This window comes from Trachinotus anak, unplaced genomic scaffold (genome assembly GCF_046630095.1).
Source record: "Trachinotus anak isolate AG129_WGS33_773 ecotype Australia unplaced genomic scaffold, CSIRO_AGI_Tana_v1 ptg000003l, whole genome shotgun sequence".
Classification (NCBI taxonomy): Eukaryota; Metazoa; Chordata; class Actinopteri; order Carangiformes; family Carangidae; genus Trachinotus; species Trachinotus anak.
In genome coordinates, this window is record NW_027273854.1 from 24988122 (window position 1) to 25015340 (window position 27219).

At 42.3% G+C, this 27219-nt stretch overlaps 1 protein-coding gene and 2 long non-coding RNA genes across 3 annotated transcripts in view; 2 read left to right on the forward strand and 1 right to left on the reverse strand.

The window, feature by feature from the left end:
* The first annotated feature begins 1709 nt into the window (after positions 1 to 1709).
* LOC139618695 (uncharacterized) lies at positions 1710 to 6417 on the forward strand. Its single transcript, XR_011689772.1, has 3 exons — positions 1710 to 2491; positions 6086 to 6183; positions 6297 to 6417. It is a non-coding gene; the product is annotated as an uncharacterized lncRNA (long non-coding RNA).
* On the reverse strand, positions 5475 to 14854 carry LOC139618693 (uncharacterized). The gene is made up of 3 exons (XR_011689770.1): positions 14658 to 14854; positions 7215 to 7260; positions 5475 to 7120 (listed from the first exon to the last, which is right to left on the reverse strand). It is a non-coding gene; the product is annotated as an uncharacterized lncRNA (long non-coding RNA).
* Positions 13292 to 27219, forward strand: part of igf2bp1 (insulin-like growth factor 2 mRNA binding protein 1) — a 68720-nt gene continuing 54792 nt past the window's right edge. Inside the window, exons 1-2 of the mRNA XM_071474840.1 lie at positions 13292 to 14091; positions 15282 to 15342. Of these exons, the coding sequence (XP_071330941.1) occupies positions 13917 to 14091; positions 15282 to 15342 (236 nt within the window). The 5' untranslated portion in view covers positions 13292 to 13916. The remainder of the gene's footprint in view (positions 14092 to 15281; positions 15343 to 27219) is intronic.

Here is a 27219-nt window from a genome sequence, read left to right on the forward strand (position 1 = left end):
CAGAGACACAGATGAATGTTACTGTGCACAAACGTCACACAGAGAAAACAAAACAAGGGCGAGTCCTGGAGAGCCTCACCTGCTTATGTGTTCTATATGAGAGAAGAAGAGGTGAGGTTTGTGTAGCAGGACTTTGTTTTGTGATCTCGGTCCTGTTGATCATCTGGTAACTCCTAATTTTCTGACCCATTAAAGGGAAACTTACCCCCCCAAACTGGGAGACAGTCAGATGTCAGACAAGGTTGGATTACCAACATAGTGAAGCAGGCAGAAGTCCTGGGGGTCCAAACCACTGGGGGTCCCAAAAGCCCCAGGTTGTGGTGTGTCAATTAGTTGTAAATAATGTAATTGCAGGAATTTGCAACACCACAGGAAGGTAGAATCAACTATGCATCACGGGTCAAAAATGGGCCCGTGTCAAAGTTTAGTTTGGTGTTGTGCTGACACGGTGACTCTTCCTAAAAGAAGGTGTTTTAATGACGTGACAGCCCCTGAGTCAGGGGGTCGTGGTGCAGCACTGGCTGCGGGCCTCCGGCTGTAAAATGATCACATCGATGCCACTGTTGTTAACAGACTTTAGTTTGTGTGACTTCCGACGAACTGATGACTGACACACACACACACACACACACACACACACACACACACACACACAGAACACGAAGTCCTCGGTGTGTGGCTGCAGGAGGGAAGATCAAAGCACTTTCAACCCCAGACTCCTGTCGTGTTGTGTCTCCTGTGTTTACTGTTCGCACTGGTTCACTCTTCCTCTTCTTCTTCCTCTTCTTCTTCTTCTTCTTCTTCTCCTTCTTCTCCTTCTCCTCCTGCTGCTCACCGCTGAACACAGCTGCCGCCGTTTCCGGTGTCCCCGAGGTCAGCAGGTGTGCTCCCGCTCGTGACGTGATTGACAGGTCTCCTCGGACCGTGCGCGTGCGGCGGGAGCGCGCATTTTAATTCGACGTCAATAGAAATGAACGGGCCGAGTCGCGCGCTCTTCCCGGCGCGATTACAGGCTTTGAAGTGCGGCCCCGCGCGCCGCTCCGGTGCGGATCACGGTGAATTAAAATCGACCAACCGGAGGCGGCGGCGGCGGCCCGGTACCGGCGCTGGCTACCGGGGGGAAATCGTTTGTCTATTCGATGACCGGGCTCGCTCCGGGAGTGTGAGGGCCTCGGCGGATCCGGGCCCGGTGTGAGAGCGGCTCGGAGCCGCACACACACACACACACACACACACACACACACACACACCGATACACCGGCACCGACACAAGCGATGTCCGCGCCGGGCGGGTTCATTAGCAGCAGCTGTGTCTCCGGACCTGCTTCTGTCCAACTGAGAACAGACTGCCTCTCGATGAAGGCCGCGAATTCAATTATTAGAAAATTATTGGAACAAATGTTTTTATTTTTTATTTATTTTTTTTTTTATTTTGATTAAAAAAATAATAATAACGAGAAAAGTGGAAGTCGAGGATGATAGTTTAATTTATTTAAATTCCTGTCGTAATAAGTTAAAAATAAAAACCTAAATATAATTTATTTTTCAAGATTTGCTTAAAAATGAGTTAATGTTTGAATATTTTGCTACAGCAGAATAATCATGTTTCTCCGCCTCAGGCTGTTGCGCCTCAGCAGGCCTCCCGCTGAAGGCCGCGCTTCCCCTCCGCAGGCCCGGCTGCAGGGCTCCGTGAGGGCCGCTGGGTGGCGGTAGCGGCTCGGAGAGAGGAGGCGGAGGAGCGCCCCCACTTTAATTAACTGTGTCCTGCTTCACGACCTCCACCCTCAGCCACAATAAACAGCGTGGGAAATCATTTTAGGCACAAAAAAAAACTTAAAACCAGTTTCAAAAATTGAGATTCAAACAATAAATTAACTCATGAAAATGAACTGGGAGTTGGCCTCCTGACGGAAACGATCGATGGGAGATATGGTCGAGTCACTGCAGCAGTCGGCTGGAAGCAGAGTTGATCCCAGCCTTCATTGAAAACAATATTAAACGCTTGTTCCTTTTCTCTCCATTTGTTCTCCCTCAGATTCTTTCGTTCTTTCTTTCTTTCTACTTCTTTTCTGAAACTAAATGTTGTTGCTCATCCTGAACGATTTAAAACATTTTCTAGAAAACTCAAGAGCGACTGAAACAAACACATCTCGTTTGCAACGAAACAAAAACCTTTCTTTCTTTTTTTTGCTCGTGAAGTTGTTATGAATCTGTCGTGGAAACGGGGGGAGTTTGATCTGTGGCTCATGTGTCCGACTCGTCCTCGGTGCAGATGTGAAGAGTCGTCTTGAGCCACGCACAGTTAGCAGATCACTTCTGGTCATCGTGGACTTGGTGTTTGTGTTTCTCCCACCCAGCGGGTCCTGGGAGGACCCTCCTCCCCGCCCCGCTCTCCATTTTGTGAGCCGTGTGAAAGCGGCTCCGGGTCCCGTCGCTGTCCGCCACTTGAGGGATTTCAGAGGAGCTGCTGGTTGGATGGAGTTCGTGATCGGTGAGTCCGATTCACAAATGGTTAAATTCCCAGAACTCATGTTTTTTCTTTTTCTTTTTCTTTTTTTTTTTTTAATTCGTTCGTCCAATCGAAAGCGGCCATAAAGAAAACCTGCAGGTTTTTAAAGCCGGGCTGCACCTCAGGCTCCAGAGCCTGTTGGAAACATCATCAGAACCGCAGCCTGACGCAGAAATAAGCGTCTTTTTATCTCTTGTTAGAGGCTTCCTTCATATTTTACTGATCAGAATCAATCAGTTCAATTTCCTTCCTTCTCAAATAGAAAATGTATTCACTGTAAAAAAAAATGTCGGATTGTTATTTTTTCTTTTCAGTTCGCTTGTTTTTGTCATTTCACAAAACTCGAGTGTTTTTTCATGAGAAAAGAAAGATCGATTTGATCCTTGTGATTTACCTGCAGACTGGGTGAAGCGTCACAAAGCCACGTTTCATGTTGTTTAAACTATTCTTTACTGACAAACAGTTCCGTTTTTGTCCCGCAGTGAAAACACTTCAATAAAATCTCCTTGAAATAACGAATTCATTTGGCTTTTGACTTCACTGTTGTTCCTGTGGACTAATTGTGGCTACAAATTGGTTTGATTGATACAGTTCTTCTTCTTTATTTCCTTTGCAAAATTGTGTTTCATGTGTTGTGTGTCTCCATCACACTTCCTCTACCTGGTGTGAAATATTTCAGTTGTGACTCGACTGAAAAAAGCTTTGAAGTCCAGATAAACTGCTCATGAGGAACTTTGTCAGCAGCTCTGCAGTCACCAACATGAAGGACTTGTTGTTCACATGACTTCTTTATGTGTGAAGTGAGGGCACATCCTGCTTCTGTGATGTCAGCACAGGAAGTGAAACCTGTTCATTTTGTTAATGAGGCACCTGAACTTAAATGTTTCTAGTAAATGTGACCTTTTCTAAAGCAGCTTCCGCATTTGAAAACACTGTTATTCTGCACGGTTCACTCTGCTGTGTTATATTAGACGAAGTGTTTATGTTTTTTGTACAGTTTCATCAGATGGAAATGTCGCTGCAGTTCAGCCTGACATGTTTAGTGTCTCTGAAAACAGAAGTATGAATTTAAACCAAATGAAAGTCTATAAATATGACATTTGTACCGAGAGACCCAGTGTTTCTGATCTTCCAAAGAAAGAGCAGTGTCAGTTGTTTTTGAGTTGACAGCGATGATTTCAAATCACAGAGGAATCTGTACGACAAATCTAGATGTTGTTAGGGGGACTAGAGGTGACAGAAAGTCAAATCTTTGTGAAAACAAAATGTTCAGGACCAAAAAGTTCAAAAAATTCAGTTCACATTCATCCCAGTTTAAACCAGTGTGACTCCAGTTTAGAGGCCTGCAGTGAAAATAAGAAAATGAAATGCAAAGGTCCAATTTCTTTACCATGAATATGAATTTGTTTTTTGTGTAATTTTTAAGCATTAAAGGTCATTTTAGGAAATAGCAGTTTGACAGAACTATACTTTACTTCACTTGCTATTTTTTTCTGGAGCTGGTTGAAAGCTCAGGAACAAGCTGGTAAGTGGATCTTGAGCAGAGGATGTTTTGTTGAACTTTTTAGTCTGTTTTTTTTTTTTTGGATAATCAGTTAAATCAGTTAACCTTGATTTTATGACTTTACTCTCTGGTCTGTACAAACAAACACCAGGTTGAGCCAAACTGTCTTCATTTTATTTATTTTTTTTGTAAATAAATGTGTAAATAAATTAATTATACAACATTTAACACAGTTCTGATCATTAGATCGCTAACTGTCTGTACAGCTTGTTTTCACATTCACCATTAAGTTTCTCTGTGCTCATCTTAAATCACTGTTGTACACTTTTATGTACAAAATGATTTGGTGACATCACAGGTTGGGTAGCCAATCACGGCCTAGTACACAACTTAGAAAGTGTGATGTGGAAAGTTGAATCTTACAGATCAATTAGAACAATTGAACCTTGAAATATTAAGAATTTTAACAAAGTTAATTTAACTTTTGTTGTTAAAAAACATTTCAGTCACGGGTGTGTGTTTTTTTTTATTTTTTAATTGATCTTAAAACAACTCTGAAGTGGACCTTTAAAAAGTGCTTTACACCAAATCCAGTGAATGCAGTGGAAGTAACTGAATGCTCTGACATGCAAACATCAGAAGAGACTTACAGGTCCAGCAGTTTGGAGAAATGACCTGATAATGATGCTTTTTATTTCAAAATAAACAACATGAAAAAGGTTTGTGCTGTTGACTCCAGGATCCGATAGTATCCAGTGTGTTTAACCAAAGTAAACAGTTTAATAATGTAGATCAATTGTTTAAACACAAAAAACAATAATTTTATTTCATATCCAAAAGGTGACAAACTGTGATAAAATGAGCAGAACCACAGACCACGTAAGTTAATCCTGAAACTTTTGTTCATGTTTCCTCCTGTAAAGAAATAAATTGTTTTTAATTATCTCTGTTTTGTCAATGTACAGGTGTTTAAAGAAAGATATTTCACACTGATCTTAATTTCATACTGATCTATTTGTAACAGTGTGAGTGTGAAGAATGAGGAGGAGTCTGGTTCATCATCATTTCAACAAAATGAAATGTAGATGAACCACCGTTTGGTGTTTTTACCACCTGAACCAATGAGGTGATGCGTCTTTTGACTCATTTCTCTTTTAACAGAATTTGAAATGAAAAATCATCTCCACTGTTATTGTTCAGTCCACTGAGAAATTATTCCTCATAAATCATGACACTGTTTCAGTGGTTGTTATACCGTGATTTTAGATGTTTAAAATAATTTATGTACATCTGTTGCTATCAAACCAATTTTACTATTTTCCAGATCAGTTTGATTCTGGTTCATTTCAGGTTTAATGACTGACTGACCTCTGACTGAATGAAACTGAAACTACAGTCAGTTTTTTCTCTTTTGTTTTTCCATTTTTCAATTGATAAGAATCACACATTTTGCAGCAGTAAATGAAGCATGTTTATATTTTAATATTCATATTTCATAGTCTTATTTCTCCCTGTGTAGATGCTGATCTACACATTTGGGAACAAAGATGAACTTAGTTTGACTTCACCATCAGTGATACAGCTCCACTGTTCAAAAACAAACAAAAACATCTTAATTCCACTGACTAACTTTTTCATGAGCGTGTTGTGTAGTGATGTGTTTTAACTGAGATGTGTCTGAGTACAGATTGATGCAATATTTTGAAATCACTTAATTCTTGATTTTGAAATCATCAGCTGATGAAATAATCTCACCTCATGGTCCCTTTAGCAGCCGTCATGGAGTTTTCGATTGTATCACATGATCTTCATCAGCAGATACCCAGTTGTCATTAAAATGGAGATGCTGAAATCTCCAGTGTTTCTTCAGTTACTCCCTCTCTCCCTCTGCTGATGAAGACTGTGTCATATGATCAAAAGCTCCAGAACAGCTACTGAACAGAGCCTGAGGTGAGATCAGCTCAAATTCTGTGTTGCATTCTTGAAAGTTGATGTGAGATAATGAGATCAAAAGTCTTTTTAAGCCTTTTTTGATGAAACTGATTAGTTCTGTAACACCTCATTTATTGAAGGTTGGTTTCGAGGATGTCAGGTGATGGCAGGAGCACGTGTGTGATGAAACCCACTGATTCCTGCCAAGCGTCCACTTGAGGGAAGAACTCTGTCACAGGTGTTCTTTTGTCTTTCTAATGAGCATGTGCAGCAGACACCGTCATGAGCACACACTCAAAAACAATAACTGTGGCAAACACTGTCTGTACATATCTGCATTTACATTTTCAGACCGTTGCTGGACCAACAGTTCGGACAACTTCATTTTCTGGGCTATAAACATAAGCAGCCAACAAGGGAGCCAGAGGTGAAAGCAGCTGGAGCGTCAGCCTGCAGTCATGTTATAGAGGGATGCCAGGGGGAGGGAATAATGGGGAGAAAAGGTAAAATGGACAGGAACAACATACAGGCACTAACAATGTGTCTGTGCACAGTGGTGGTGGAGCTCATTAGTCCCGCGGCAGACATCCTGTTCCCACTCTCGCTGAGGTAAATATGCATGGAGAGCATTTGAATACATGCAATCAACAGGAGTGAACTACTGACAGGAAGGAGGTTCGCACGTGACTGACACGCAGCTCACTCTCTTTCAACATCTGACACAGCGTGAAGAGAGGATCTGAGGAGAGGAGACAGCAGAGGGAGGAAGTGCATGAGTGTGTGTGGAGTCTGGATGTACAAATGAAAACACTCATTAAAGGAACAATCAGAAAATACAGATGTGGATGGATGTAGAGTTTCCATACAGGTGTCTGAAACACAATATTTATACGTTCTGTCCATTAAATATCAGAGATGCCAAGTGTCTTTATGTGTTGAGCCATAAATCATGAAACAAATTATGTACAGACAACAATAAACTGTTCTCCCGTTCACTGACGGAGCTACGATGCACAGATCTCATTATGTGGTTTTGAACCAGGGCCTAAGTGACTTTTCCAGCCTGAGTGGCCTCATCATTACAGTACAGGCCGTTTTAATGAGGACCGCTCCTCTCCTCTTGTCCTGTTTGTTTCTGCAGGAAGACACTGATGGACACAAGATGTTGGTACCTCCTGAAAAAAATCACAGTTTGGGATTTATCATGCAGTTAAAGCATGGAGAGACTGTTGAGACCAGGTGACCAGGTGATTCTAGCTTTAGTTTTACCTGCAAATCCTCCACTGAGCATCAGCTGGTCCTGAGACGTCTGTTTCTATTGGAAATATGACAAATATTATTTTTGTTTGCCTTTGCTGTCCAGTCACCGAACACGATCATACTAAAGATATTCTACTGATGGGCTGCTGTGACCTCTGAAACTTACAACTTTCCCATGTAATGCTGCTATGATTTTCTTACTGTCAACAAATCCCATAAAGAAAACCACAAACAACGAGGTGTCACTCTGATTTCACTGCAGCGTCTTTGGCTCTGAGCTCAAATTCCACTGATTCATACTGATGACAAATCTTTGAAAAAATCCAAACTAATTTTTTTAAAGGTTCAAAAATGTCCTTTAACAGCTGCTCATTGTACTTTTCTACAAACAAACAGGAGCAAATAGTATATTTGCTGGGGACTATTTTAAGCAGCGGATTAATCCACATTTGATGCTCTAGTGAGTATATGGGGCAGCGGGACGGTGTGGTGTGTGTGTGTGTGTGTGTGTGTATGTGTGTGTGTGTGTGTGTGTGTGAGAGAGAGTCAAAAATAAACAATCTGTGTGTTCATGAAGAAGAAACATGTCGCCCAGTGTTATTCACTGATGTTTTTAATAGTTTCTAGACAACAGTGGAGCTCTAGGCACAAGGTAATAAGATATATCAATGCACACACACACGTTTGGGTCTTTTCATGGGACTTGTTGACAATAATAAAGAGACAGAATATTACCAGACTTAAATATGCAGGTAAAAGGTGAAATCAGTGTCAGGTTCACTGCTGACCTCAGAGACAGATGTAATTCTTCTGTAGGTTTTCTAATAAAATGTGATTCCTCTAATCTTTCAGTTATAAGCTGCACATAACTGGAATGCTTCAAATGTCTCCTGAGCTTACACTACATTTCCCCGAGGGCTCGGCTCCGGGTGAAATGAACATGTGACTTGATTTTGCTGCTGAACGGGCAGAGAAGTGACCATCAACAAACATGCAGATATCCATACTGTGTGTCTGCCAGGGAGACAGCTGTTACTTTGGAGTGTGACTCCGTCTGAAACATCTGGCTGGATTGATCGTTGTCCTAACCCTCGCTCTCCTCTGCATCACTACAGGAGAAGCTGCAGTGTAATGAGTGACAGCATTAATTATGTCATTATTTTGAGGCAGCTCTGTTGATCTGCAGCGTCACATAAAGTTTGATTGAAACATCAGTGCAAAATAACGAAGTACATGTACTTGAGTACAGTATGTAAAGTATTTGTACTTCACTTGAATATTTCCATTATACTTCACCACTACATTTCACAGGCAAATACTGCACTGTCTGGACTGTCCTCCCTAAAAAAGAACTCTACAGGTTGTTAGGTTTTTTGCGTTTGTGCAACAGCGCACCCATAGTTAACCTACAGTTAGTTACCCATAGCAACCTGTAGTTACCCACAGTTAACCATAGCTACTTTTTATTATTGTGCGACATGTAGAGTTGTGTGAGGAAGCATCAGTCTTTTTAAGAAATGCCCAAAAATGTCACCTTCCCGTTGCAGTGACAAAGGCGTCCTGTTGCCATGGTAATTATGATGAGAACAAAGGAGGGAGTCAGGTGGTGTTGTTATATGGTGACAGGGTTTGTGTAGGGAGGTGGGGATAGACGGATGGGTCCACAAAACACTGGACTTTAACACAGCCACTGATCACGCTGTATCCTTAACCACATGTTTATCAGTGTAACCGTGACGACGGAGGTCCTCTAGCCCTCACAAAGTCTTTTCCCTGAACCTAACCAAGTTGTTTTTGTAGCTTAACCTGACCAGACTTTTACCATATCACTGTGTCATCATAAAAGAGTCAGTCATTTATTTTTATTTTTATCTGCGGCTGTTTCCGGAGGTGCTGCAACAGGACGGATCAGGGACAAACAGCGTATGTGGTTGTTTAGGTTGGAGGACTCGTCTATAATTATTAATATAAAATTTGATCATGATGATGATCAATGATCAAATTATGATATGTTATTATTGGCTATATAAATTAAAGCAAGCCAGCACTATATGAAATAGTTGAATATTGGCTTTTAGCACCAGCATTAAAACTACTAATGCATCAATAATTATAATCCAGTCATATAATACACATTATTCTGAAATGGGCCATTCTGCATGGCCACCACCTTCATTTTTTTCATATACATTTTGATGCTGATACTTTTGTAGTTTTACTTTAGTAAAGTTCAGAGTTCAGGACTTTTACATGTAACAGAGTATTTTCACATTTACTTAAATCGAAGATCTGAGTAATTCTTCCACCGTCACTTTTTTCTGCCTCTCTCACCTCCTCACACAACATTTGAAGAAGCACGAGACTGCACAAAGCTAACGTGATGAGTGAGAAGGACAAAAACAAAACAAGACACAGCAGCAGAAAAGCTCAGCGTTACCCCTTCTGCATCACCCGAGGCAGTTTGTCTCCTCCTTCTGCATTCCCGCCCAATTCACCCTGTTTCTCCACAGCCTTTGACCTCCGCCTATCCACCCCTCCCCCAACACACACAAGGGAAGTCTGTTGACAGGGTCTTGTGATGCCTTTGATGGCAGTGTTTAGGAAGCGCATGAGTAGAAAAATAAAAAACTAATTTCCTTATTTTTCTTCCTCTAAGGTGTGAAAAGGAGGAATTTATGGTCATTTCCTCAAGTATTGTGCTTAAGTAGAATCTTGAGGCACTTGCACTTTATTGACTATTGCTACTTTTTGCTACATTATACTCACATTTACATTTGTTTCTTTGACAGATTAAGATTTCCCTGTTAAGACCAATTATGGTTTTTACAGACTATGATGCACTGTGACAGATTAAATTAGCCAACATAATATAAAATATATAAGTATGTGAAATAAACTGAACCTCTGGGATTTGGGCTGTTTGCTGGACAAAACATCAGACATCTGATGACAGCACATTTGGCATTGTGATGAACATTTTTCTGATAGTTCAGAGAATAAATAATTTGTGGAATAATCTTTAGTTGCATCTCTAAAAATTAGCTCCACCTCAACCAGCTACAATGTCACACTCCGCCCGTCAACGATAATGAAGCCAAAGAGGCTAAACTCTACACCAGTGGTGATTATTTTAGTCATGAAAGCCTGATGCACCTGTTGCATTTTGGATTTACTGACCCTGATGTTAAACCACACCACCTGAGAGAGACCGACTGTAGACGACTGGGATGTTGGAAACAAATAAAAGAAAAAATAAGAAAAGACCACAGACATGTTTTACCAGGAGAGGTTCTGTTGTTAGGGGTTAAAGGTAAGATAAGGGGAGAATTCCCTGGTACCAACAGAGGAATGGGACACAATTTCCCTATAGGGATCAATGGACTATTTTTCTTTTTATAAATCTTTTTATCTTTAAACCATTTTTTCTGATATCAGGATGAAAAACAAGCTTTACTTCTGACGTACACCGTAACTTCTTCAAGTCTTACTGGCTGTGATAAATAAAGTTCATTAAGAAAAGCAGCATTCACTGAATTCACATTCAAACTTTCTCTGAGGTCTGGTGCAGGGCAGTGACAGCTGTGTGGTCATGGGATACTGAGGAACATTAATATTTTTTATTATTCATTGGAATAATTTGATTTGCTTGTGAAAAGCTTGAAATTTGTATAGAAGAATAATGTCCATTTGTTCATTATTCATAATGTATATACACAAACTGTGGACCAAAAACACACAAATGTATACATATAGATCACTGCAACACTGTGTAACAAATGGTTTTCATGGGATATACAAACACTGAGAAAATGTCACCTGAGATAAACAGCTAGTTATAAAATTACTGTTTTTTGTTGTAGTCTTAAGTTTTAGTGGAAAATATTTAATCTTTTATCTTTGCTCACCCACACTCATTTCATTCAAGAGCCTCAAAATATGTTGCATCCTCTGTGGTTATTTGACCCCTGGAAGCCCCAGCCTGTGACCCCACCAGCTCCCCTGTGACCAGCCTGTGTGTGTTTCAAATGGGAGGGGGAGAGGAGTTCAAGCCATCTCAGGACAATGAGAAACTTCACTTGAATGTTCTCACAGAGCCGGGGTGGAAGAGGTAGGAAGAAAGGGTGGAAAGGGTAAAATTAATTTAGTGCAGCTTCACAGAAATTTAATACAGAATCAAAACTCACACCAGTCTAAAGGGGAGTTTCTAGGTGACTGTATAGCAGCTTTAGCATTAAACAATCATGCTATATTAAATAGTCTGTAATTACTGCATAATTACAGTATTAATCTGTGTTATTATTCTGCTCCATGCAGCACTTCAGGCTCTTTAAGCCAATAAAGATATTACTGTGCCTGAGATGTGTCATGTTTATGGCTTTAATGTTGGATATGATAATTAGATTAATTTAAGAATAATATGATAAATGTATTTCACTCTATCCTAAACAGGCTATAGTCTATATGCTTCCAGAACTGATATAAAACAATAAAACAGATACATTTAATCATAGCTTGAAATTATTTTGAAGAAATTTAGATACTAAAACAAATGGCCACTTCGCAAAATAGAAACAAGCCGAATATATTCAAAATAAGAGCTTTTAATTTCATATACTGCACTCGCAACCAAATATGGGCACAACAGCGGATTTCTTCCTGTATGCTACTGGGAAATAGTGTTTTTACAGTCGAAGCTCTCGTTTGTAAACGTCAACCATGTTGAGGTAACAGTTACAGCTCAACCTCTTCCAGGGTTTGGATCCATTTTGTGTACAGGAGCCATTTTCTAACAAAGCTGGCGCGCACGTTGTCTCCGGGCCCTGTACAAAGTCTCTGTGGCCTCTCACGGAGAGGAAAGAGTCGTTTAAAACCCATATCCACACTTGCGAAATGTAAAACAGCAGAGTGTGAGATATGCACACACTGGACGCATTGAGCGCCAACGTGAACCACAGCCAAACTCTGTGGATGTGTGTGGGGGAGAGGCAGGCCCTGTGCACCAGTCACTGCCTCCATTTTGAGAAGTCTTCTTCCACGCAGAGGGGCTGTATCCCAGCGACTGCGCCACACTGTTATTTCCTCTGCGCCCCACACACACACACGTGATCAAATGGACGAGGCGCAGAAGCTAGCACGACTGCTCGGGCTCTGTGTTGAAGTTGTATTTCCACGCTGGCTGCCGCCTGTTGGAAGCCGTGACCTCAGGGGGCGAGTGTTACCACGGTAATTTTATAAAGTGTCTTAAACGCAGAGGGGCGGTGCAGTTTAGCGCCAAGTATCAGCTACAGAAATCCCCACCCGCCTTGCTACTCCAGCCTGGGCTGGGTGCTGTAGTTACACTGTAGCGCCGCCATATCGGGAGCATTGTTGCTCTTAATGGGGCTCGGGGCGTGGGCGACAATGTATCAAAGTTAGTGGAAGGTTTCCTGGTCGCAGTGGCAGAACCACTGCGGCCCCTGAAGCGAAAATGGGGGCTCTGAGCCCTTTGTTCCGCCGCCTCACACAGCCAGAGGTTCACCATAGGTCATTTATGTAACACTCATGACAACTAACTTCTTCCACCACTTATCATATTCATCCAGAGGGCGGGAACAGTTGAGAGGTGTGGGTGCTCGTCTACAGAATTAGCAGGCGGTGCCTTGTTATTTAAATATGAAGCGTTTCTGGCCGCCTGGGCCTTCAGAGCTGCTCAGCACAGGGCGAAGTGAGTTACGGCAACAGACACAGTTGTACGCCCAGAGGCCGTCCGCTCTCAGCTTATTTTGCTTACATTACAGTGCAGCGAAGGAAGTCTGTCTCTCTATACGACCCAATCTCCGCCCGTGCGAGCAGAAACGGATCAGGCGTGTGCGCGGTGCGTCATGTTGCATAAAAGCCGCGGCACAGCGAACTGCGCCGTGCACGATACAGTAGAGCCGGGAGCGTGCACGGTCCGGGGTTCTGGCTCGTGTGCCCATGCGCGCGCACATTTGCACACGCGCTCATCTGGTGAAAACCCTAGGATAAGATGGGGACCCCCCCCCCCCCCCCCACCCATCCCCCCCCTCCCTCCTGTCTCTAACCTACTCCAAATAGACCACGTGGTTTCCTCTTTGCAAACAAAAAAAAAAAAAAAAAAAAACGTGAATTGGAGTCGGTGGAGGGGCGGCGTCACCCCTCCGCCGGCAGCAGGCGGATCGCTGAAAGAGGGAAGGGTAGAAAACTAGAGAGAGAGGCGGAGAGAGAGGAAAACATTTCTCCCGACTTGATCCCGCCATAGTTTTTCCCACTCTTCCACCATAGACCCATCATCAAATCCACCCAGTACAACCCACCTCCTCCACAGTGCGGTAGAAAGGCTATAGGCTGCTGCTTTATTCGTCTGTTGGGGCCGGCTGCAAGTCAAGGGATTTCATTTCTTCTCCTGCTCCACTTATTCAACTGGATTTACAGCTAAATTCAATATCATCTGTTTTTACACTTTTGAAATCTCATTTTTACTCTGCGGCCGAGAATAAATAGCCTATTTGTCGCGTTTGGTACCCACTCCTTTTCTTTTTAAATAGTCTTGCGATCTAGCGTGATTTCCACTTTCAGGTAGTGGGGCAAGTGTGACAATATCTTGTTGCGCTATTAGCAGATTCAGGAGAGAAACTTTTTTTGGTGGCTTCGATTTGAGTTACTCCAGGGTTTGTCTTTTTCGGTTTTGGACTTGGAAAAACAATTTCCACCATGCACAAGCTTTACATTGGGAATCTAGGCGACAGCGTGACTGCCGAGGACTTAGGAAAAACCTTTGACGACCACAAGATCCCATACTCCGGACAGTTTCTAATGAAAACCGGCTATGCGTTTGTGGATTGTCCGGACGATCAGTGGGCCATGAAGGCAATCGAGACGTTTTCTGGTGAGTTACCGTGGACTACTGACCGCCAAAGACCCCCATACACCTTTAGTTTCATTCATTCCACAGCGGTAGATGCCGGTTACAGCCCCGGCTGCATGCACACCTTCGGCGGCGTGCCCCAGTTTCATTCCCCGTCCACCTCCGACGCTTCTAGGCTACGGCATGAAACACTTCGGTTAAAAATAAATTCACACAATTATTTTTATTGATGCTAGCCTAATGAATCGTGGTGTGTGGAGGGCTACACACCCAGGGGAGCCATTCAACTTTTGCAAGGGGGGAGGGACACACGTAGTGTAAACGTAAAGCTATACACTAAGTCCGTGGAAACGCGGAGCACTCCTTCACTATATTGCTGTTTAACGAATGACATATTATTTTATTTATTTATAGCACAACTCAGGCTTCTGCGATTTCTCCTAAAACGTGCATGTGAGTGGCATTCAGGTTTCTTGCAGCCTTGCACTGGGTTCACTACTCTCTTGTGATATAGAATGAAGCCTCGTTGGCTCTCCTCCCCCTTTAAGCCGACAGTCCACTATGACAAAGATAGAAAAATATCTTACCCGGTGCACTCATCAGAAACAGGCCTCACACCGCTGAGAATCCGAACCGAGCCGACGAGCAGCACATTCAGCGCAAAAGCTTGATTCTCCTCTGCGCTTTTGTAGCTTACTCCTCTTTATTTCCTACATATGTAACGTGAAGAGGCAAGGTCGCCATGCCAGTCAGCTCCCTCCGCTTCTTCTACATGAAACCTCACGAACATGAACACCCAACCCCCCCCTCCCTCCCCAAGGCACATGGAGTGTAATTCTTTTAAAACACACACCACCGGCCACAGGGTACACTTAATATTTGTGATGTTGCAGTTGTCTTGTATCTGTGTGTATTTATGTAGCCCATTGTGTGACTCAAAGTGACGAGCTTGAACCATTCACTTGTGCCATGACTCTGGAGTCCTGGTTTGGGCCCTTTGAACCTGTCCTCCTCTGCGCTGCCTCTCAGCTTCGCTTTAACGCCTCCTTTGTGTTTTAATAAATAGCAGGTTCTAAAAAGTTAGCTGTAAGGGGTCCTTCACTTTAGCTACATGCCCTGAATACAGCTCATTTCCCCCTCATAGGCCTGCAATAGCTAGTAAACAGTTAGCATGTAGCCACGGTCTGATCAGAACCCGTCTTTTTTTCCAGGTAAAGTGGAGCTTCAAGGGAAACGCATTGAGGTCGAGCACTCCGTCCCCAAGAAGCAAAGGTACTAAACAGTGCTCAGCACTATGTCACCCCTCCCCCTTCTCTCTAAACCCCCCTTTCATGTGTTGCATCACCTTGTCCAGGCCTTTCTTTTCATGGACTATGACTGAACACCCCGGTTTCACTCATTAATTTGCAATAAGAGCGAACGTTGAGACGTGCTCATGTGTTTTCCCTCCGCTTTGAAACGTGGAGGCCGAGCTCGGCGCCGTGGCGGCCGGGTTTGCTTGTGTTTTTGTTGGTGTGACTGTGCGGAGCCTCAACTTTGTCGGCCATTGCTGTGGAAGTGAACTGTGACAGCTTTAGCTAGCTGCCTGCCGTGCTGTGTAGCCCAGGGTAGCTGGAGCTTGCCTCCACCTGGACCGCTGCTTGTGGTGGAGTGGTGCAGGGTGAAGCACGTACACATTCATATTCTTTGCAAACTCATCAGATGAAGCTTCACCCTCGTCCTGCAGGTCCACCCATTCCACCCACAGCCACACCGGCAGGATTTGGAAAATGCACTGGGAAATTTACATTTGGCAAATGTTTGCGTTCTGTGGCTGTTTCATGGTTTAGTTTGGAAACTCATTAAACTGAGTTTTAAATGAATGACCCAAAAGTATTTGTGTAAACGCATTTTTCCCCCATACTTGTAGCTTTTGACAGATTTTCGTATGTACTCATCTACGTGTTTGGATTTCCTTCATATGTGGCTGCAAATTATTTTAAAAAACTGATTCTGTTCATTATGACGTATTTACGTTAAATTCACTCTGATAGTTATTAATATATCCATTTATGTATTGATTTATTTTGCTTGGTAAAAAATATTTCTAGCTGGAATGTAAAGTTGAATTTTGTGTGACGTAATGGAGCCTTAATTATTTCAAAAAATGTTGAATAAATTCAACACAAAGCTTCACTTAGATCTGACTAATTTCATGAAAAAACACAGCTGTGTATTTTTAATTTTTGCAGGCAATAATTGTAATATTTCTTTTAAATGTTTTGACCTGTTTTCTAAGCAGCTGTGAAATTAAAATAGAACAAATGTTTGCCTATTAAAACATCATGATTGTGAAACATTTTAATGGAAATAAATATACCTGTAGCTCAGAGCTGTGTTTTTTTTTAATGAAATTCCCTTGGTGCAGGGGATAAACTGGGCTCCATTGTAAATCAGCTGCTCTGTGTTAAAAGCCAGACTTGACCTGCTTTTAACAGTATCATGGAATTCGCCTATAGACCATCTTTCATGACTGTAACCTTTGGCACAGATACGAGGTGAGCAGTGAGCTCAGCTCTCCATGTTCTGCTGTTTGGCCACATGTGTGTGTCGCATTATCAAAATGGCCAGTGGACATAGATTTCATGCTGTTGGTTCACTGTTGGCTTCAAATGAATTTTAATTTAATGTGTAATCAGGATTTCTGTGTGTTTTGTGTGACTGTGGTTGAATGTGTGAATTGGAGCTGGTTTGGGGCACATGCTTTGCACCAGAAATGTTGCAACATGGCTGTGGCGCAAAATACCAGCATTGTGGTCTTTCTGGGGTTGAATGGCGTTTTGGCAGTGAGGCTGGATCTCACAATTATCATCAAACTGCAGAAACAGGTCACTCGTCATGCTTAGGGAACCAACATGGCAGCAGGCTGTAATTTCTTAAAATCTCTCAGCGGGTCAGTAAATGGTTCTGGTGGTGCTGTATGTTGTGTGCAGTGTCCCAGACCCTTTTTTTTTTTTTTTCTGTTTTCCCTGTGATAACCTTGACGAGCCATAATGATAAAGGTGATCTGTGAGATGTGGGGCCACCATGGGTGAGTCAAGGCCTTCAGTGGCTCCACAACACGTGGTGCCTCCACGCAAAGAGGAGTCACTCCACGTCAGGCAGTGAGGGTAAAATGGCGAAGCTATGAATGAAGCAGGAACACTGCACAGACAGGCAGCTGTTTTTTTTTTTTTCTCCTCCTCACTGGGTCTCCTCTGCGCCCAGCTCTCACCCTGTAGCAGCACAGCTAGGATACTTCAAAAGCTGTTAATGTTAAATAGTGTTCCAGTTTAAAAATGACTGCAGTGTGGAGAGGATTAATGCCATGGAAAACAATTTTTGCAAGCCCCATTTTTAAAATGGCCGTTCTTATGCTCAGCTAACGAGAACCAAATTATCCAAATTATGTCCCAAAAATTATAGTTTAAATATTTATGTCAAACATCTGCTCTACTACTGTACCCATACATGTCAGGGCGATGCCTGAGTGAACACAAATGTACTGCACTGCTAAGTAAATGTTTAAAACAGCCCAGCTGTGACACAACAGCAGCGGTGTATTTATTAATAAACATTAATTTGACCAAATGGGCAACTTTTTTGTTTTTTTTGCTTTAACACAAAAAAAAAACAAATAAGTGAAATCATGAGCTCCCTCTGAAGACCAGGAAGCTGCTGCTTGGCTTCATGCTGATCTTTTCCTCTCTGATCTGACTCCAGGCTTGTATGTTGAAGTTAGCAGGTCCGTTAATGCTGCTGAGCGTGTAGTAGCTGGTGTGTGCAGTTTATTCTGACATAGGAGGAGGTGTGTGTTTGTGTGGGAGGGGGCGGGTGTTCAGAAGGAACTGAACCCTTTATTTAAGGGACGGGATGTGGGGGGAGGTTGGGGGGCAGTTCTAGGGTTCCATACCTTCTTTCTGCTCTATAAGTGTCTGTGGTTAACCCCTTGGAGGCTGCAGGGGGCGCTGTCCTGGACCCACCCGTGACCCCTGACCATGCTATGGACATGTACGCCGTAGCTGTGTGTGTGTCTCTGTGTGTGAGTGAATGCGTGTCAGAAATGGCTGCTGTAAGATGGAGATGGAGGGCTTTTGAATTTCAGAGACGGCTGTAATATTCATCATCAGGCTGAGTGAAATGTGTGTCAGGCTGCACAGGTTTGTGGGAGGTCAGCAGGAGTGGGAAAAGATGGAAGGGTTGGGGAGAGGGGGCAGGGGCAGGGGCAGGGCTGGGGGGCTGTAAGAGAGAGCGAGCCATCCTGTCCAGAGAGAAAAATGTACAGACTGCCTATAGGGAGAGAGTGTGAGGGTGGGACTCACCCACAACAGCAAAAAGCATTTCAGTTCAATTTTTAATTCCATGAAAAATGTTTTAAAAAAATGCAGCCAAGCAGATTCATTACAGCTGGTCTAACAATAATAATAGTTTTTAAATTTTAATGTAACAAAAAAAAACATTTACAGAAAATTACACTTATTACAATAAAAATTCAACAGGTTTTACACCAGATTTAATGCAATAAAATAAAATAAGAAAAAGATTGAACTTGATGAGACTAAATCCACGACCCGAGGATCCCCTGCTGCTGTTTTCTACACTGTTCAATAATTAGTAATCACAGCTTCAGCTCAATAAGAACCTGTTCTCATTCCATTATCAACATCATCATGTGACCTGATTCACCATGGCCGTACCTGCTCCATCTGGAGATGGCTGAGCTCCTCCTTCATTCACACAGCTGATCAGAGTGTGTGTCACTGATGCATTAACAGACACCAACATGTTCAACGAATTCTCTTCCTCACACTTCACTGGTTGTAAGTTTGGCTGCGGGTGAAGACAATGTCGTCTTCAGGTTGCATTATTTTCTTAATCGTGGCTCTGCCTGTAGGTGAGGATGGACAGAGGAGCCGCCCACAGCTCTGCGACTGACTTTACTCAGAAAGTTCCTGCAAAATGACAAAAATCCAAATAAATCAAATGTAGGTTTTTGTTGCAGAGCCTGATGAGAAACACACATTTTCTTAGAGACTGTAAGAAACAAAAAACAAAATGAATATGCAGTTGAATTTTTTTTTTTCTCAAGTCAAAACTGAAAAAAGAAAAATATTTTCCATTGGTGTTTGGTTTAGTTTTCCTGTGCAACCAGTTCTCTGGTGTTAATACTCTGTTCTGGTCGTCACCTCCACCCTCAGACTAAAACAGTTTTTTAATCTGAATTTAAAAAAAAAAGTAAATCTAAGGCAGCAATCCTAACCCTATCTGAATATCACTGCGTGTGTGTGTGTGTCCCATTTGTGTTCCCTATGTTCCCTTCTAAGTTCCCTAAACCACCTTATAGAAAATGCAGGGAACCTGTGATGTTCCCTGCATTTTCAATCAGATATTGTCATGACCACTTGTTTAGTGAGTCTTCTGTCACATTCTCGTTGGCAAATTGTTCAAATAATAGTTTTAAAATGAGGCTGAGGGATATTTTCCTTTGTCCTTCACGGCTCCATGAAACAGCTTCTGACTGTTTTCCCGTCATTCACTGACACACTGTGAAATAACTCTACATTGTAATAGTTTAACGAAATGGGAGTGTCTTTAATATTGTCTTAGTATTCTCACATTTTTTAATTAGCCTCAAAATTCACAATCTATTTTTCTTGCAGTGTAAAATGTTGTTAAATATCTTGTATCTGCAGCAGCTCAGTGAAGCTGAAGTGAGTGGAACGTTCAAACAGCTCCAGTCTCGTCGGCACCGTCACAACAAATGGCTCATTCTTGATATTTCAGGTGTCATTTTACAGTAAAGTTCCACTAACACAGTTTGATTTCACTTTCAGTTTCTGTAGAAACTGTAAAACCTCCGTCCACTGATGAACCAGCTCTTCTCCAGCTGTCAGTCACTCAGGCTGCATCAGTGGGTGGAGGGAGCTCAGATATAAACCCTGAGTGTTTCTTGGTCAAACTGTTGTTTTCAAGTTCCAGGATAAAGGTTCATGCTTTTCTGTTCTTCTGACCCTGAGACGTTTATTCTCTTCAAGTGAACTGAAAAGCTTTCAAAGCTAATTGACACGACATGAACTCGAGCAGTGAAGTTGGGATGAAACCTCCTCACAGGACGTGGTGTAGATCTGAACTGTGATCAGCTCAACCAGAGAAAAAAGCAGGAATGAAAGAAAAGTCAGGAGAAAAACAAATTAATTTAAGATAAATATATTAATTTCCATCCCTCGACCATTACAACACACATGAATCCTAAAATGAAATTATAACATTACAGAGAAACAGGGGGAATCTCTCTGTAACTAAGGTCTATGGTCAGTTAATCAGGCTCTGATTTATTTAATTTCAACGTTCAGTGCAGCAGCAGATGTAAAAATGCAGGACTGGACTGGGACTGGGACAGTTGGTAAATAGTTGCTGAAAATGGTCCGGAGTGATTCTGTTGAACATGTCAGTTTTACACTGAAGGTAAATATCTCTGCCAGGCTCCACACCCTGACAACCACTTCTTCTGTGGTGGAGAAACATCTCTGACCTTAAACACACAAACGGTTTGTCCGGTCAGTTGTGCAGGGAGTGACGATAAATCTGACTGTTGTTCAGATGTTGTGGTTAATTTGTGACGCTTTGTGTGTAACAGAGAGCTGTTATGTTGACTTGTTCTGTCAGTTTATATGACTGACACAAACTTGAAATGTGAAACACAAATCTCCACCTGGATCTTTAACAGTTCTTTATTTATTTAGACTTTTTTTCTTTTTATGAACCAGTACTTTTATTATTTGATTTGATTGATTTATGTATTTTTAAAATATTATAAAATTTTGCTGGCATCAGAGTTCATACAGGAGGGTTGTAAACCGGCGGGAGAATGTAACATTTAATGAACCATAATGAAATAGTTTTAGATGATTCCCTGGAGCCGACTGAACAGGCCACGCCCACTCCTGGTGTAAACTGAAATACAGACATGTTTTTGTGATGTAGACACATATCCATTTTTCATTGCACCACTATTTAATACACCACACATATTCTTAACGTGCGTGTACGTGCACAGTGGGTCTAATTAACATCGAGAAATATCCTGAAATATTTTTGACCCCAGGAAATGTTGCAGGAAACGGTTTTGTTTGTGTAACGCAGTCAGATTTCTTGTGTATACACACACACACACACACACACACACACACACACACACACACACACACACACACACACACACACACACACACACACACACACACACACACACACGTACGTCCAGTGTCTCTGTGAATTCAAAAATTCACTCACCTGCAGCCTCAATTTAAACACACATTATTGTCAGTTATTCAATCATGTGAAAATGTGTTGTGTGGTTTGACCGTCTGTAGTTAGAGACAATTAATCATCTGTAAGAGCAACAAGTGAACACAGTGTGAACCAGGGCAGAGCCAGGCTGCTTTAGTCCTTTACATTCACCCTGATTCCTCACTGCCTCTCACTCAGTCCTCGTGTTGGATGGAGCTTCAAGCAGGAAGCTCATCGTTCACTGAGGACAGTGTGTTGCTCAGGGACACTTCAGCAGGGCGGACGTCCAGCAGAACCCGACCAAACCTCTGCAACCTCAGAGGGTTTAATAGTTGTTATCGGAGACTGAAAATTTAAATAGAAGAAACACCCTGAATAGTCCATATCCTCCATCTGCATGGTTTCATAACATCATGGTATCTGATGTACATTTTAACTGCACACACTGTGACACAGTGAAGCTTCTGCTCACACATCACCATCTGTGCAGGAAGTGTTTCTCTAACTTTCAGTCTTTAGCAAAAGAATAATAGTTTTTTATTTTTATTTTTTGGCTAAAGTTCAGATCTGACTGAAATGAGCAAGTCAGCAGTTTCAGAAAAAAATTAAGTGTCCTCTCACTGCTCAGCAGGCATGTTGTAAGAATCACATTCTGGTGCTTTATGTTTTGAATTCCTCTTTCCAGTTTCAGTCCAATTTCACTCTTTACTTTGCAGAGCTTAGATTTTGTGTTGTTTATTTTTTTCTTCATGTTTCAGTTTGTATTTTGTAGATTTTGCAAGATTTTGTAACAAGGATGTCTATTCTATTCTATTCTATTCCTTGTGGAGCTGCAGCAGTGTCCCTTATTTCCTTGCATTATGTAAACTGTTGCAACTTTAAGTGCACTCAAAATACATCATGCATCTGAGGAGCTGTGTGTGTGTGTGTGTGTGTGTGTGTGTGTGTGTGTGTGTGTGTGTGTGTGTGTGTGTGTGTGTGTGTGGAGCTTTCACATAGAGAGAGAGGGAGAGAGAGAGGCTCAGAGAAGGAGAGGCACACCATGGTTTGCCCTCCCCTCCCCTCCTCTCATGGCTGGTGAGGAGGAGGAAGAGGAGGAGGGGACGGTGGGCGGAGGGAGCAAGGGGGGTGCGACCAATCGTCTGGCAGCGGCACCTGCAAGCAGCAAAAAAAAAAAAAGTCAATAGGTCCTCCCTCCCTCCCCACTTCCCTCGCCCACACGCATGCTCTGACTTTACCCTCCCTCTCTCTCTCGCTCTCTCTGTGTTCATGCCTTCACTGTCTTTTTTTGTTTTCTTCTCTCCCTCTCTCTGGTACAGTATGTTCATTCCTCGCTCGCTGTCCCTCTCCGTTGTGTTCTCTCTCTCTCTCTCTCTCTCTCTCTCTCTCTCTCTCGGCACGTTGCCATTTTCTCTGCACTGTTCCAGCCTTTTTGTGAGCGAGAAGAGAGTGAGCTGCAGAATTAAAGGCAGACAGACACACACAGTGACTCAAAGATAGAAGATGCATGTGTTTTAAATTTGACTTGAGCTCGAGCTGCATTTCTCCATCGTCATGGACACAGAAAGATTTTGGATGTAGCTGGGCTGTGATTTGATTGGACGGCCTGCCGAGCTGTAACCTAGAGCATTTATTACATAGGTTGTTAGGAAACACAGAGACTGGGGAAGATACCTGCTGAAACATGATCGGGAAGTTTCCCTGATAGTTGGTTAATTGTTTTGCTCTTTGTTCAGGCAAAAATGCAGAATAATCCCCAGACCCCGACTTCTGTAGAGTGACGCTTCTCTCTGACATTTCTCACAATTGTATGAATATTATAGGTTTTATCAGCCAGTGGGAAATTATAACAGACATTTATCACTGTTTTTTTAATAACTAATCAGTTGTCTAAGAGAAAAGATTAATCAGTTATGGGACTAATTGTTAGCTGCAGCCCTGTGTGGACCTTTTAAAGATGAGATTCATTCACAGCCAGTATCTCTGTAAAAGAACATAATGGAACGAGTGTTGTGTTAAAATGAGCTTGTGAACAGTTTTGTTTTGTATCTGTTGCTGTTAATCATTTCCAAGGTTTCATTTCACATGTATAAGTTACTGGTCTTGTTGACTGGAGTTTTATTAATTAATTGAATATATGTGACTAGGGTAGAGGCTACATTTAATGTTGTGTTGGAATATGTGCTGGTGTGTGTGAAGTTTCTCTTTTGTTATTTCTCACAGTGTCTGGGGAAACCAAACCTTCCTCCCTAGAAACTCTACTTTAATTATTTTTTTAATAAACAAATGCCTGTTTTCTGCTGTAATGTTCCCAGTGCTAACCATGTTTCTCATCAGTTAGACGTATATGAAATTAAAAAAGTCAGTATTGACATTTTTCCCCTTTAAACACATGAAAACAAGGGTTCTCTTGTTGCTTGCTCTTTGTGGGAACTGTTGGGTTTTTCTCTGTAACAAAGTAAGGTCTTGACCTTGCCCTGTAAAGTGCCTTGAGATAATGTATATTATGATTTGGCGCTATACAAATAAAATTGAATTGAAATTCTGTAACTTATAAAAGCCACTTCCTAAATTTCACACAGAGATGAATTTACTCGTCGACACTCAGTCTGAAAATAATTGTATCATATATTCTGTGGATGTGACTGAGGTTTGTGTGGTCGGGGGGGGAATTACCCTAATGATGTCATAGTGATGTCATCAGAGTTGTCATGGCTTTAGATATAGGCCGACATATTTTTAACAGAAATCTTTGTTTACAACTTTCAAACAAGCGTTGCAGAAAAACATGGGCGTCTACCAGGGAGGGAGAGCCAACTGAAAAGATGCTATCATGTTGCATTGTGGGTAGTGTAGGATGCAGTGGTTTTTTTTTTTTTTTTTTTTTTTTTTTTTGGAGCTTGGCTCATTCAAACAACATCGTCCACCCTCAGATTCAGGTGCATCGAGGCCCTGCCTTCCTGCAGGGGGAATTACCCACAGTTCATAGCGTTGAGACGTTACTCAACCATCATAAAACAGGAAAAAAAAGAAAATGGAAGAAGACAAACAAGCATGGAAGGAACCAACTCTGACATTAACGTTACAGGACAAAAGAAGTTTGCATGTCAGTATAAACACAGCTCAGTTATTTGTCCTGCGATGGCCCCATGATGAATTCCAGATATTCATCATTGTTTTGTTTACAAACAGGAAGTGAAGGGAGGAAATAATAAATGTAAATTCAAAAGTCCCAAACCCACAACTGTGTGAAACATGTTTTGCCATCTTCATGGTAAAGTGATTTGTCACAAAGTGCTGTCCCACTCCTCTTTATACCAGCTGACGTCAGTCAAGTCTGTGAGGGTTCAGGTCTTAGGTGTCCGGGGGGACATTGGGATTGGGCCTAAAAGGCCTTTTCCACTGGAGGGTACTGGCTCGGCTCGGCTCAGCTCAGCTCGACTCACTTTTCAATTTTTTTCCTCGGGCAAAAGTTGTGGATTGGACCTGGTTCCTGGTTCTTCATTAGTGTCCCCTCTGCTGAGGTTTCAAGCAAGTTGAAGCAGGTGACGTGAAAACACTGCAGGCTTCTGATTGGTCAGAGAGAATTGTCTCTACTGCATAATCACTGTGCGAGACAAGACGCTGTGAACAAAACCCGACTGTGCAGCGCCTGTTACATCTCTGTCAGTTCCTGCTTCGTACCTCTGGTATGGCAGCTGGTGAAACCTGCAGCGGTCACCTGAGGAGGCGCAGATGTTTGTGTGTTTGCCTTCGAAATCTTCCATTGTTCACGGGCGTGTCTCGGTGATGGTGGTGTCACGGCAGTTTCATGCAACCGAGGGGGAACTGTGGAAAGAGAAATACTTGGTACCAAAAAGCGAGTTGAGTGGAGTCGTGTTGAACATGGTACAACATGTGGAGGGAAAAAGCTGTAGAAGTGAGGATGTCTCAGCCTCTGCTGCTCAGACTGGTTGTTTTTAATCTGACTCTGTGTCTGCAAAACTAAGTGACTGGAGTAGCTCTGTAATTTGCAAAGTTTAGAGAGAATTGTGTGAGGAACGGCAGTGAACAGGCAGAAGTGTTTAGTATAAGCTGATAAACTGTTTTATTTGTATTTGTATTTATTTTTGAATAATCTTTATTGAAGAACTGCTTATTAGTTTAAGAAAAGAGAACAAGCTTAAACTCACCTTCAAGAAAGAAGAGTTTGAAGGGAGAACATTACGGAGGTCTCATTGTAGGGAGGAGATACATGGAGGCCTTATGTAGGTGAAGGGGTAAATGAGTCCTGTCTCTTTAAGAAAGAGCCACCCCCACCCCCTCTCTCCTCCTCCTCCTCCGCCCCATCTTTCTGATTGTTTCTTCTCCCTGGTTCAAACCATCTGTCCTCTCTCTCTCTCTCTCTCTCTCTCTCTCTCTCTCTCTCTCTCTCTCTCTCTCTCTCTCTCTCTCTCTCTCTCTCTCTCTCCATCTCTAACTCTCCCTCTGTGTCTCTTGCTCTTTTTTTCTTCCTCCCTCACTCCGGCCGTCTCCTGTGCTTTCTCTCACTAAAAATACATTGGACACACACACACACACACACACACACATCATTTGAGTACATACATGCCACACCATCACATACATGAGAAGCGATGACCAGTGAGGGAGGGGGTGGGGGGTGTGAAGATCAAGAAATAAAAATAGAAAGAAAGGAGCAGGGGGAAGGGAGGGTTGTTGGAGAGGTGGGGGTTGGGGCCCTGGGGTTGGGTCTGCTGGGGCCTCCTATGCATATGTGTGTGTGTGTTGTAGAGAGATTGTCTGCATGTACATGGGGGAGAGAACCTCCCTGCAGCCTTGCCCCGGTCATCATCCACAGTCATGTCGTCCAGTGTGTGAGACTCGGAGGGGAATGTGTGTGTGTTTGTGTGTGTGTGTGTGTGTGTGTGTGTGTGTGTGTGTGTGTGTTCTTCACACCTGTAAAATGGAGCCAGCCTTTAATGCTACTCGTCCAGTTGACCCTGGACCTCCTTTTCTAAACCACCGGAGTGTGTTGCAGTTTGCAGGAGTCACATGACTCTGATGCTGATTCTCTGTCTGAGCGTCAGTTTGAGGCCAGACAGACAGAAACACAGACACAGAGATCGGTAGACAAGAATCTACTGTTTCTGTTGACTGAGAGAATAAAAAGCGACCAGTAACAGGGAGCACCCTCATGTCCTGTATCCCTGCAGCAGTTAGGCTGAAGTTAAACAGTGTCTTGTCTGGTGTGGTTTCCAGGTGAAAGCTGAGCAGCTGTTCCACTTTGTGATCGTCTCAACACCAGAATATTTCATAGAAAATTTTCTCTCTTAAATCATTCGTTTTTATCTGCAGGATTTTTTATTTTTTGATTTGAGGTAAAACAGCTGCAGCTTTACTATAAGACCATGGTGTGAATGAGATCACTCCACATCTACAGCATTTACAAAACTACATTCGTCCATGTGTTTTGTTTCCAACCAGTGATCATTTAAAAATGGTCAAATGTGACTTTTTCTTTTTTTATATTATTATCTTACACTTGGTCTTTGAGTTCTTGGACTAATCTGCCATTTCTAATTGACTCCATGATGTTTTAAGCATGAAAATGTTCCCTTTCCTCTGAAAACACTCACAATTGTTTTTTTTTAATATTGAACTTATTATGTCAGAATGAGTTTTATGCCACAGTTTATTTCTGTAACAGTTACTCCACACACGTACCTGATCTTTTAAAAAAACTCCACTTAATTGTACAAAACATGTTTTAGTTTGGTAGCTTGAGAGTTTTTATTAAATTAAACAAAACCATAACCAACTTAAAGCGTAATAATCAGATCTAAAGTTAAAACGCTTCAA